The sequence below is a fragment of the Gadus morhua genome, chromosome 4 (assembly GCF_902167405.1).
Source record: "Gadus morhua chromosome 4, gadMor3.0, whole genome shotgun sequence".
Classification (NCBI taxonomy): domain Eukaryota; kingdom Metazoa; phylum Chordata; class Actinopteri; order Gadiformes; family Gadidae; genus Gadus; species Gadus morhua.
This window is the reverse complement of record NC_044051.1, coordinates 24,627,976-24,640,621: the sequence shown is the minus strand read 5'-3', so window position 1 is coordinate 24,640,621 and position 12,646 is coordinate 24,627,976. Positions and strand designations below refer to the sequence as shown.

Sequence of the window (12,646 nt, the reverse complement as noted above, 5' to 3'; positions counted from 1 at the left end):
GCACCAGGTTTTTTCAGGATGGGAGTGATGGCAGCCAGCTTGAGAGTGAGGGGTACAGTACCAGTAGTGAGGGAGGAGTTAATTATGTTGGTGATCATGGGGGAGATGGACGGAAGACATGCTTTGACAAGGGAGGTGGGAAGAGGATCGAGCTGACAGGTGGTGGTTTTGGCTTTGCGGATGAGTTCTGAGACGGTCTGTTCTGTTACTAGGGTGAAGTCAGAGAGGGAGCTGATGAGAGGTTGGCCAGAGGTGATCATCCAGGGTGGGTCATCAGAGGGGGTGCGAGATGAGGCCAGTTGTTGGTGAATGGTGTTGATTTTAGAGCTGAAGAAGTCAAGGAAGGCAGTGCATTGGGTGGTGGAAATATCTGGAGGGAGAGATTTAGGAGGCTGAAGTAAGTGGTTGACTGTTGAGAAGAGGACTCTGCTGTTGCCTGTACCAGTGTTGATGAGGTTGGAGTAGTATGAGGTTTTGGCAGTGGTGAGGGCATTCTTGTAGTGATGGAGGTGGTCCGAATACATTTGGCGGTGTACAGTGAGTTGAGTCTTATTGTAGAGTCGCTCCAGTCGACGACCAGTGGCTTTGAGCTGGCGCAGATGAGGAGTGAACCAGGGAGCAGTGTGGGTGAATGAGACTGAGCGGGTTTTCAGGGGGGCCAGGGTGGTGAGGGAGGAGGAGAGGCAGTTATTGTAGTGAGTCACCAGGTCAGTCAGGGAGGAAGCTGGGGGAGGGTTGGGGTAGGAGCTGATCATGGTGGAGAGGTCTGTGGTGTTGATAAGTTTGATGTTTCTGAAGGAGATGGTCCGTTGTTCCTTGGTTTTGTGTAGTTGGGTATGAATGTCAAAAAGTACAGCTTTGTGGTCGGAGATGGGGAAATCAATGACATCAAGGTTAGTGGGAGTGATGTCAGTGCAGCAGATTAAATCCAGAATGTGACCTTTGTTATGGGTTGGGAGGTAGACATGTTGTGTGATGCCAAGACAGTCCAGAAGTGATGTGAAGTCATTAGCAAAAGTACAGGATGGGTTGTCAATGTGGATGTTGAAATCACCAAGGAGGATAACAGTGGGGGACATTGCACATACAGATGTAAGTAGTGATGAGAATTCATTGAGGAAAACGGCGGAGGGTTTTGGTGGTCTGTAAATGGTGACAATGATAGTGGGTTTGGGGCCGGAGAGTTTTACAGCTAGACATTCAAAGGAGGAGTGAAGGGGGACTGTGACAGTGGTGACTTTGATGTTATCACGATGGAGGAGAGCGAGGCCACCCCCCCTCCCATTAACCCGGGGTTTGCTAATAAAAGAAAAACCTGGTGGGACAGCTTCATTTAGATGGGAGAAGTCATTTGGTTGTTGCCAGGTCTCAGTGAGGCAGAGAATGTCTAGGCTCTGGTCAACAATAAAGTCATTTATCAAAAGGGCCTTATTACTGAGGGATCTGGTGTTCAGCAGACAGAGTTTCAGACAGGTGAGTGGAGTGTAGCAGGTTGCTTTGAGCAGAGGGGACAGGACACTGTGATTGACGGGACTGACCGTACGGGCTGTGCGAGGAAGGGGGCGGGGCCCAGTGGACCAGAAGGAGCGGATGTTTTTGTTGCTGGTGTGAGTGTACTGAAAATTCCGTCCAGAGCCTCGGTGGATGTATTTTGGTCGTTTGAGAATGTCCTGGTGGGATGCAAGCTGAGGTGGTTGGGTCCTTGAGAAGATCCGTAGACGTAACATCTCCGTTACCGAGTAACTGAGCGGCAGAGATGCGCTCGTTACGTGAGAGTCAAACATAGCGCAATCCAGAGGAACAGGTTAAAATCCACAGGTTGTGAAGTCGGAAGAAGCCAGCGGTAGATCCAGGCGATTATGGTGAAGCCACAGAGCCAGCACAGCGGAGGCAAAGGAGTGGAGCAAGCCGGTTGTAGCTACGCTGGAGACGGGGAAGCCAGTTGGATGGCGCCGGCGCCGGGGGTTATCAGCAGTCTAGCCGGCCAGCAGGTGTCATCCACCAACAGCTGCACGACTCCATGCACAAAACACAAAACAAAACACGCAGACGTTTAACGTTCAGAAATAAATAAATAAATCAAGAAAACTGACGCAGTTACTTAACTTAACTTTGTAGTCCGATCCGAGGTCCAGAAGGGTCCAGAAGGGTTTCAGACAGAAGGTGTTGAAAGTAAGCAAAAGAAAACTGATGAAAGTTAAAAGACTAGAAAGAAAAAGAAAATCGCGAAAAAATAATGTTCAAAAATGACGTTCCGGTGAGCAGCAGCAGCAACAGCGTTCAAAAGGCAACAGCGTCCACCAACTGTACGACCTCACGTAAAAACACGTAGAAATAAAGAAAACTGGCGCAATGACAATAGCGAAAAGTGACTATATATAACTAGTAGACTTAGCTAAACTACTAAAGACCAAAAAAAACGGCAAAATGTTCAATGCAATCGTGAGAAATATCGGAAATACTGAATAAAAACAAGCCATACAGAGCGGCGTTAGACTCGCCAGCGTCCCCGTTACTAGGCAACTATGAAGACTGGGACCCAAAGGTATGACCTTAACAGATGTAATGTGAGGAATAACGAAGTGACCACATCTAAGGGCAAAAAATGTACCTCAATAGACATAATGAAAAGCTACATGTGTGAAGCACATTAAGTTGCACCAATCACAGGAGCACTAACAACAGTCTTTTTATTCAACAAAACAATTAAAAAATAACAACTACAAAAAATAGATTGTAAACTATTAACATAAAAGATAAATCAATAAAGAGTAGAACAAACAAAATCTCAACGGGGGGGGGGGGGGGGAACGCACTGACGCCTTCCTCAGTGAGGTGGACGCCACTCTCGCTTCACGCTCTGTCGCCCGACATCGCCGTCACCGCCGCCATAGCTGCCAAGCGTCGCCATTATGCTGCATCATCAGACTACATTGGAGTCGTGTGGCGCAGGCGTCACGGGGAGGGGGAGGGGGAGAGGTGTTTGACTCAAAAGAGGCAAACACCTTCAGGTTTCTCCTGTCCATCATCTCCACACAAAACAGTTCATAGTCAGTATGTAATCTGAATGAGAATTGGAATGGTTTCCACGTTTCTTCCTCATCCCCGCCGTCATGGGATTTGCGCTGTGTTGATGCTGCCATCTGCTCCCAACCTTCCATCCCAATGACCTCTGGGAGAGAAACGCTGTCCTTGAAAGACTGTAACTGGCACCATGCTGCTGCCTGAATTGTGTCCTTCAGGACAACATCATCTTCCTTGAAGAAGAAAGAAAAATTATTTGTGTCTGTAGGCCTACTTGACACCCTACTCTCCCAAAACCACAAAATGGTATGCAAACAAAGGCTACTACTACTGATGAGTTTTCAGTGATAAAAAACACTATTCAACTAGTCATCAGACTATTTCATCTGGCTATACATACAACCTCCAGCATTACACACATATTACATACCAGGTTCCCAGGTTCCAGTTCCTGGTCTTCAGTTTTGTCTGGAAATAAAACAGATTGTTGTCTGTAATGTTGAGTAGGCTAATACAATGGAATAATAAAAGTTGGCCCTAGTAGTGCAATAGATCAGCCATGGAGTAGGCTATAACTTGTATATTGATGGTGTCTCTAAAAGTCAAAGAAAACCAGTATAAACATAAAAGCAGTTTTCTACAAAAAAACATTGCAGCGTTTCGGTTTGCTATTTTTCGGCTGCTTTGTATAAGATGGCTTGTGCATATACACAATGTAATTAGAATAAAAATAATATTGATATTCGATTTCTGTGGACTCTTATGAACATTTCAAGACCCAACATGAAGTATCAACTCATTGCTAAGGATATCCACAACGACGATAAAGTAAGAATGCACCAAGGGTGGGGGAGGGTGAGGGGGGCTATTTTGACCTAAGACACAAGGATATATTTGATCTATATTCATTAAACACATTTATTCCACCGAATGGTTGACATTGGTTGACATTCCTGAGATTCTAAGCTTTCAAACGGTGTATGACATGACTATATCACTCAACCTTATGATGCTGAAAATTGACCTAGCATGTTGGGGGGAACATGCTAGGTGTAACTTTCTCGCCGGCGGGATTTGACGATTAAGTAGTTAACAAGACATATTGCATGAATATTACTAAATATATTAAGCATTTTGACAGTCTCACTTACTTGCATGTTTTAGGCATCACTCGCTCGGGCGGACACACTCTAATTCCAGGCAATTTCAGGTACATTTCAGCTAATTTCAGGTCAGAAACGGGATCAGAAATGCTGTTTGACCAGTCCTCAATGTGAACTGAGTGGCCGCCCCCTCCATGTGGACTGAGTGCCCGCCCCCTCCATGTGGGCGGAGTGCCAGCCCCCTCCATGTGGACTGAGTGCCCGCCCCCTCCATGTGGGCTCCGTCTGCGGGCTGCAGTCAGGGGCTTCTCGGTTTGGCAGGCATCAGTCCTGCTGTAGTCCATATGCTCCTATGGGGGCAATTGGAGACAGCAACATTGGTCCTGGAGGATTGCCCTGATCTTGATCAGAGGAACACTATCCACTTGGTAATGTCTGTTTCTGTAGCTTTTTTTGGTATGCGTGTGCGGTAAAATAAAGGACTGATGTGGAGGACTTTTTTCTCCACTACAGCTGGAAGGCATTAATGAGCTATCTGAGGACCAGAAGGCTGATGTCAATAGCCTGACAGACATGTGGGAGCTGCCACGACTGACTGATAAGAACAGAAGATATCTTCATCAGCAGCTTTTGCAGCATGCGGTAATGGAAGACTTTGTTGAAATTGATACATTTTAACATACAGTAACTCAATACTTGGCTGTATTCAGTGCACCAATCAATGGACTGCTGTGTCTAGCTCAAACTTTTTGGGACGTCTAGGTACCCCCATTGAAAGGGTGACGTAAGCCTTAGGTTCCCACTGAGCGTATTGGTGCTGATTGCATGTATTTATTTTGAAAAGGCACTGCAGTCCGTGAATTGTAACTTTGGGAACAGACAGGAGCCCAGGACAGCATTCTAAAACCACTGATTGGGCATGGTCCTTGGTATTTGCCATCCACAAGAGAGAAGATAATCCAACGCTAATTTAAGTCATGCTCTCACCCTGTATTTCCTTGTGGATACAAGGACACACTTCCAGAGGCGAAAGTGAGTTCTTGTCAGTGGTGGGGAATTAAAGGAATATTTTTGAGACCCAAATTACAGAACAAACACAGGCCATTATATGATTCCTGACATATGTTTTAATTACATTCGACTAATGGTTTCAAAGGAGCTCAGAAGCCCAACAACATGCCACATTAGCTACAACCCACATTATTGACTTTTCTTCACATTCTCAGTTACTGTTATGTCATGTGAAATGTATGTTTTTTGTGTGTATGTGTGTTTACGATTGTTGCAGATTCTGGGAAGAACTTCTTCTCAGATAAAACAAATGAGAAAGGGTCTTAAAGAAACTGAAGTGTGGCCGATATTATCAGAAAGAAAAGATGTGGCTGAAGCTGTCTTCCCATCTGGGAAAGAAGTGATCTGCAGCCCCCAGGTACAATACCAAACAATATACTTTACTGTCCCCATGGGGAAACTTGTCTTTGACTCAAATGCTGCACACAAATGGCTTCCTCCATAGGAGTACAAAATAAAATGTAAACTAAGCAGCATATACTTTCAAATCACAAGCACAAATTACACATATTGTAGAACTACCGATAAGAATGCCAGAAATTTGAATTTTTAACTGATGCAGGTACAAATCAATAAAGGTTAAGTTTACAATGGGTACTCTATCTACATATATACCGGTACTCTCCATGGAGATTATGAGTTGCTATACTCCTATGTGGAACTACTCTATCAAAAACATTTTTTTATTGAACTGATTTATGTTACTGTATATTGCTTTCTTATTCCTGAGATTTACTGTTCTGATTAAATCAGATTATCCTTTATTGCCAATGTACATTAATATACAAAAAAAAGTGTGCACAGACGTACTCAGCAGATAAGAAAGATTTGGAGGAAGTATCTAACTAACACATCATCTGGCCGACTGAGTCAGTCGATGAAGAAGACGAGGACTATCCTCTTGAGACAAGAGCCAAGGTTGGGATGTTCCTTCAGCAGTTCATTGAAACTGGTATGCCATTCCCATATACCTCTCATTATGAAGACGTCAAAGAATGATGACAGTATTTTTAGAATAGCCCACAGCTTAAGGCTACAATTTTGTTTGTATGACCTACCATTTCACAGCAGTAAAAATATATGTTCCTGTCTTTGTTCCTTAATTATTTATACTAATTAAAACTCTTTTTTTGTAGCTCCAGCAGTTTCTCGCTTAAACCTACTCCGGTTTTGGACTGGGTGGGAAGTGTTATCTGGGATGCTGAAAGTGGAGGTTGTGCGTGGGCAGTTCCCCAAATCCTCCACCTGTGACATGTGCCTCCGCATCCCTGGCCACCTCTCAACTTATGACGATTTCAAACAAGCTCTTGAGGCATCCATCGGGACGTGGGATACGGGATTTGGACTTGTATAATGCTGCTGGTCCTTGCAGAATGTTCTTGTTAAATGATGATGAGTTCGAGCATCTTTACACTGTTATTGGATTGATGAGGTTAATACATCTTCATGTTAGAATTGCAAAGCTCTTCAAGAGCTAGGTTGGAACAGTCGAGTTGGAGGCCTATTTGCTTTGTGTACAGACGGCAGCGCCTGTGTTTGTTGTATGGAAATGTGAATTTTATTCTAAATAAGCTTTCAGATTTTTTGTTATGTAGTGGTTCTCTCTGTTAGCATGCAGAGTATTGTGTGGTATTAATGATGCTGTGCCTAAACTTGCAGCATGTTTACTATTTGAATTCTTACCAACTAAGTTCATTTTATGTGGAAGAGCGTATTTTTTTACTTTGCGAGAGACTATGACTGCCGATCTGAAGCTAATTTCTTTAAACTTAACTATTTCAGATTGTTTTGCTTTGAATCCACATTGTTCATTGTGAATAGCCAAATAGTGTGTTGGATCTTTTCTTGCGTTTCAATATGCTGTAAAAATAAAAAGCATTGCAGTGGTCTTTTTGAGTTCAGCATTTTATTCCACAATACAAGAATCCCTACTGTTCTGTTTGAAAAAGTTGACGAATTCCAGCAAGTAATTGCACAATGGAGATCACCTCCCACTTATATCTGTAAATAATAGCAACAAAAAAAAACGACCTGGTGTGATGCAGGCTTGAGTTCTCTGTGTTAGTTGGACCCAGAACTACCTAATCAATGGGGTGTTGAAGCGTGTGTTTAACAAATTCTAACACCTGTATATAAAGGTCATAACCATTTGAATCTGAATCAATTAAAGGGTTGATTGCCGACTGAAGTACTGCCAGATCTTCAGCAGGCAGAGGCGGTTGAAATTCCGGGACCTGAACTCCTCCGACAGTGGCCTCTGGGGTCATCAGGGAACCCTCCCTGTCCAGTTCTCGATTTTGCAGGTCCTAAATATGATGACATTTTGTTGAAACATGTCACGTTACGCTTGGACCCCCAATAATATTTCAGGAATTATAGTAGTATGCTTGCCTTATGCTAGCCCTCAGGTACAGAATACAAAACACTTTAGCACAGGAATGAGGCTACCTCAAGATCTTCACTGTCCTGTGGAGTGTTGAGGTGTCCCATCTGCCACAGCTGCTCTGGGGTGTGGTTTCTCTCCGTTCTGAGGGGATGGTGATTCCAGCCAGCTACAAAGACCTGTAGTGCTGATCGAAGGCGAGGCAGGAAGACATAATGCACGCAGAAAAGGTGCATTATGTTTGCTATGTCCAAAACACCATCTTCCTCGAGCGTGTCAAGCACATCATAAAAGATGCAAGTCACAGCCATCCACACATCTCGCCACATCCGTTCAATCCTGTAAAAGTACAGATGTCTATCAGGCCTGGGTATTGGCAAAACAACAAAGCTGATTTGTTTAATCAGGGCTGTACCATAGCATATCATATAGAAATGTCAATTAAACAACACTCATTAAGCAGCCATCAACCGTTACTCATCAAGATTAAATGTAGCCTATTTATAGTGGAATTGGGGCTGTGCCGTGCAAAAGAAACGCTTTCATTCTTTTCTCTTACAGCTGTCTGCACTGACCAGGGCTCAAAATGTTTTTTTTTGTCTTACCGGAAAGGGTAGATGAAATTATATACACACACACACACAGATGAAATGATGATAAACGCTAAAGCTATAAAACAATTTTCTTCCGAAGTATATCACATGACCTTTGATTGTGTACACTCTTTCCCGAGATAAAGCTAGCTCGACCGGTTCCACGTCTCTCGAACATGAAATGGGCAATGTCCACATTTTCAACGCCTTGATCTCCACGAACCCTGTAACATAGGAAAAATATAAAGAACCATGAACATCTGCAGCAGTAACACATAGCAGTGATTCAGAAGTAATGTGAATTGAATGGGCATTACGATTTTTCTCAAATACATTTTCTGGATATTAGGGATACAGCAGTAAGGAAAACTTTCAAAACAAAAAAATGAATAAGACAGATGACATTTATTATTTATAAAAAATAATTACCTTGATGGAACACCATGTAACCGAGTGGCCTCAAGGAAAAAGGAGAATGCTGTATTGGCACGGTTGTTGGTTGCTGCATCCAAGTACAGGACCTGTGTAAATTAACATTGATTAATAACTGAAAAGGCTTATGTACACAGCAATTACAATCAAAAACAACATTTGACGGTTAAATAGGGGAATAACAGATTATATAGTCATAATTAAGGATAATTTGATCTCAGACAGTCAAAGGTTTAGGTCTAATACAATAGCAACAGTCTTAACCTTAATTGTAATGTTAATAAGCATTAACAGGTTCTGCAGGGTGCCATAAGAAAAACGTTATTTTTAGGGCACAGACCACAGAGTGACAAATATGTTAGCCAACAATGAAAGGAGCATGACCATGGATGTATTCTCAGCAAAACTTGCAAAGTTTTAGTCACTACGTCTCGGGCAACATGACCAATCTGTATGAACAGGTGAGACAGCACATAGAACAGTCTGATAAATGCGTGCAAGGGAAGGCACAGGCAAGTTTACATAACGGTAAGTGCCACACTGCTACTGTTTTTGCACGTTTGCACTGTTTTTGGAGGAATGCATTTGTTTAAATTGAATAAACATTTTTATTTATTTTCCAAAGGAGTAGGCTAGTGTAAGCTAAGTAAGCTTTATTTTACATGTTGGTACAATAACAATTTCCCCCCACACAATTCTATGTTTTCACTTTAGAATACAAAAAACATATTGGTCTTTAATTTCCTTGAAAACCAAGCAAGTAGACTCATAATACAAGCCATTTGTTATATAGCAAATCACAATATTGTCCATCATATTGACACTATTAAACCAAATCCTGCAGCACTATTGCCACCTAATTAGTATGCAACAACTTTTTCTGGGGGAAAACGTGTGAAGCTTTAACTGAAATGAATAATTGGATAATGTATGCATGAAGTACTACCTTTCTGGAAAATCCATCAACTCCACCAAATATTACCAGGTTGTACCTATGAATAAAAGTAATACAATTAAAATATAATAAATGTTATACATTTAATTGTCATGCATGCCTTAATTTATTTACTGTTGTTTAGTACGCATCCATATTGACTCATATCACGCCCAGGAAAATAGATAACCTGATTTAATTTAGCTTAAAAGTCATGAAAACGGAACCTAAACCATACCTGATGAGTTTATGGTTTGTGTCAATGTGCACCAATGCAAGGGGACCTCGTACTGAGTATGATCTTCGTACAGTGCAGCCAAGCCTTGCAAGTCGGGACAGGATTCCAGCTGCATCGAGACGATGCATTGAGTCTGTAATCCTCTCCCATTGAACACGGCTACCCATTGCCATGAGCTGTCCCTTTACACTCCTGTACCCTGCATTGGGCATCTGTGTTTTAATAGCTCTGACCATATTATCGAGCTCGGCGTCAGTCATGGTGCTGTAGAATCCTCTCACGCTCAGCCCATACTCTGCCATCCTTCGAAAAATAGTTCTTGGTGGTACACCTCATAACTGAGCTATGCATGGTACAGAGAATTGTGAGTCTAACAAATGTTGCAGCTGATCTTTCTGGATTATCATTCTGGGTTTTCCCTTCAAACCCACAGCTGTGTCAAAATGTGATTCAGTTGTACTGTTCACAATTGCCGCATGGACCAGCTCCAACAAATAGTTTAACTGCTGCAAAATATCATTGTCTATGTGGATCTGATCAGCAAAAGATTGAAATAAAACGAATTTGTTGCAGCAGACAAACTCTAGGAAGTCCAAATCAAGAGGCTGCCTGGAAAGTGCTTGCTGGAGTCTTGACTGTAGCCGTGCAAGTAACTCCTCCTGAAGGACGTCCTGGAAATAAAAGAGCAAAGTAAAGTAATTAGAAATGCGTACTCAAAGTCATAAAAACAAATAAAGACTGAGTTCTACCCTTTAACACATGCAGCACAGATATTGTCAATGTGAAAAGTATCCAAACTGGTGCATCTAAAAATATTAGAATCTCATGTCCATTCAAAAAGTGAAAATATCAATTTTATATTCATTACAAAAAGTGAAAAACTAGGTGGCCTTTCTTTTGTAGATGATGACTACACCTCATGGAATAAAAAATTCATGATCTCAAAATATTCAAATACTACATAGAAAGTCAAAAAGAATGAATAATACAGAAATGTCAACCTTATTCAAAATGATGTGCATTCTATATTCATTTTACCTATGAATATTGGATAGGCCTGCATAAAAAATATTTTAATTAAATTATAAATAAAATAAAAATACAAGTATAATCTATTGTCTGTTGTCCACCTTGTAATGCCACTGTTTTGGGTAAGAGAGAACAATAAGAACAGACACTTCTAGTTTAAATGGGTTAAGGTACGAACACACCAAACGCGTACCCCGCGTATGGACGCGTATAAAATCGGCAATTTTTCCATAGGGAACCATTGGTTTACGCGCGTATGAGCTGCGTACATGCGTTACATGCACTAAAGCAAAATTGTACCCGCGTTAGCGGCGTATGAGCTGCGTATATATACGCGCGTACCAGTGGCGGCTGGTGGTTTTTAAAGTGAGGGAGGAAGGACTGCGCGCTTGGTTGCCATTGGCCTGCTTGCACCGTTGGTGTATGGTGGCATAAGAATGTGAGACTCAAGTTGTTTCAGGGTGTTTTGGTGAACTACAAAATAGCAGGGAGGGAGTTATGTGAATAAAATGTATACAAAGCCACCAGTGGCAACACCGTAATTTGAGAAGGAAAGGATGCAAAGCATATTAGTCAAATCAGGCCTACTATTGATTTGTAAAAGTAAATAAAAATATCTGGGCCTATCATTGGGCCTATTTTTTCCCTCACTGACTGAAGTTATTTAGCTATGTTTATTTTCAGTTACAATTGTTTTAAGAAAAGACTCAAGAACCAAAGTGACGCCATTTAAAATGCATCATGCTCTGAATCATTCACTAACACCCTTTCCACAATATCAAACAGAGCGGTCAGAGTAACAAACTAGTAAAAGAACAACAAGAACATTATTTCAAAACTATTTACATGGGCTGTAAGCCTAACTATTCAGATTGAGGGACTTCATTTATAGATCAGGTCAATCCTCCTTGCTGTTTGCGTTGCGAAGACAACATCAGTGAAACCATGAACAGCCCACGTTGGAGATTTGCTATTATTCATAAGCAAACAAGGCCAGCAATAAAGTCGATTGCTTGTAATGCTACCAGTAAGCCATGCGTACCTAGCAAACCATGTAGCACTCACAACACTGACGTTGCCATTACTTCTGGTGACCTTGATTTTGGGAAGTGGTCTACCTCTTTCTTTGGTCGCTAACTTAGCACTGTAACTGAATGAATGGAATGCTTTTTGTAATAAGACGTTAACAATGTCCTCCGTTTCCAATGTTTCCATTGTTCATTTAGGATCTCGCTATCGCAGATTTCACTTGCTCTGCGTCTCGACTGAGCACCGCGGCAATGCAGACCGGGTTTGTTATCGATAGCGTTGCCAGATTGGGCAGATTTCCCGCCCAAAGATAATTGTCCCAGCCTAACATGGTTAAAAGTAGCCCAATTGGGTGGGAAATCGGACCAATCTGGCAACACTGCTCAACGTCCAGGGATCCTGCTTATTGGTTCATAGCGCAGACGGATAGATTTTTGCGCGAATCAGACCCCTTAAGGTCCCACCCACTCAGAGGAGGATTTTCCTCCTCTCTCCCATTGAAACCCATGTTATCCACCGGCCGCCAGTACTTTCGGGGAAATGAATGGGAGTCAACGGAGGCGAAGGGAGGACGTTCCTCCCTGAAGTAATTGTCAATAGGCGATAGGGGGTGCTAATGTCCCTTTACCCAGGGAAACGAACATTATATATTCAAAGGCAATAAAGTAGTCATTCATTCATTACAATAGTTTGGGCAATCTACATTTTTTATTCTCAACAATGTTAGGGAGGATATTCCTCCCTCTCCTCAATGGAGGAGCCTCCACTGGCGCGTACATATACGCGCGTACGCGAGGAGTTAAAAAAATT

At 42.2% G+C, this 12,646-nt stretch overlaps 1 protein-coding gene across 1 annotated transcript; it reads right to left on the bottom strand.

Annotated features, from left to right (window-relative positions):
* Positions 1 to 6,821: 6,821 nt before the first annotated feature.
* zgc:174680 (uncharacterized) lies at positions 6,822 to 10,446 on the bottom strand. Its single transcript, XM_030353474.1, has 6 exons — positions 9,779 to 10,446; positions 9,553 to 9,598; positions 8,604 to 8,695; positions 8,288 to 8,398; positions 7,647 to 7,920; positions 6,822 to 7,504 (listed from the first exon to the last, which is right to left on the bottom strand). The coding sequence occupies exons 1-6, from the start codon at positions 10,078 to 10,080 to the stop codon at positions 7,280 to 7,282; spliced, it is 1,050 nt and encodes a 349-aa protein (XP_030209334.1). The 5' UTR covers positions 10,081 to 10,446; the 3' UTR covers positions 6,822 to 7,279.
* Between the last annotated feature and the right edge of the window lie 2,200 nt (positions 10,447 to 12,646).

What these genes read in the sequence shown, in the direction of transcription:
- zgc:174680 (XM_030353474.1), bottom strand. Translation starts at nt 10,080, where the DNA reads ATGGCAGAGTATGGGCTGAGCGTGAGAGGATTCTACAGCACCATGACT. An exon ending in ACAAACCATAAACTCATCAG is followed by an intron (nt 9,599 to 9,778) that starts GTATGGTTTAGG and finishes TTTTATTCATAG; the next exon opens with GTACAACCTGGTAATATTTG. An exon ending in TTACATGGTGTTCCATCAAG is followed by an intron (nt 8,399 to 8,603) that starts GTAATTATTTTT and finishes CCTATGTTACAG; the next exon opens with GGTTCGTGGAGATCAAGGCG.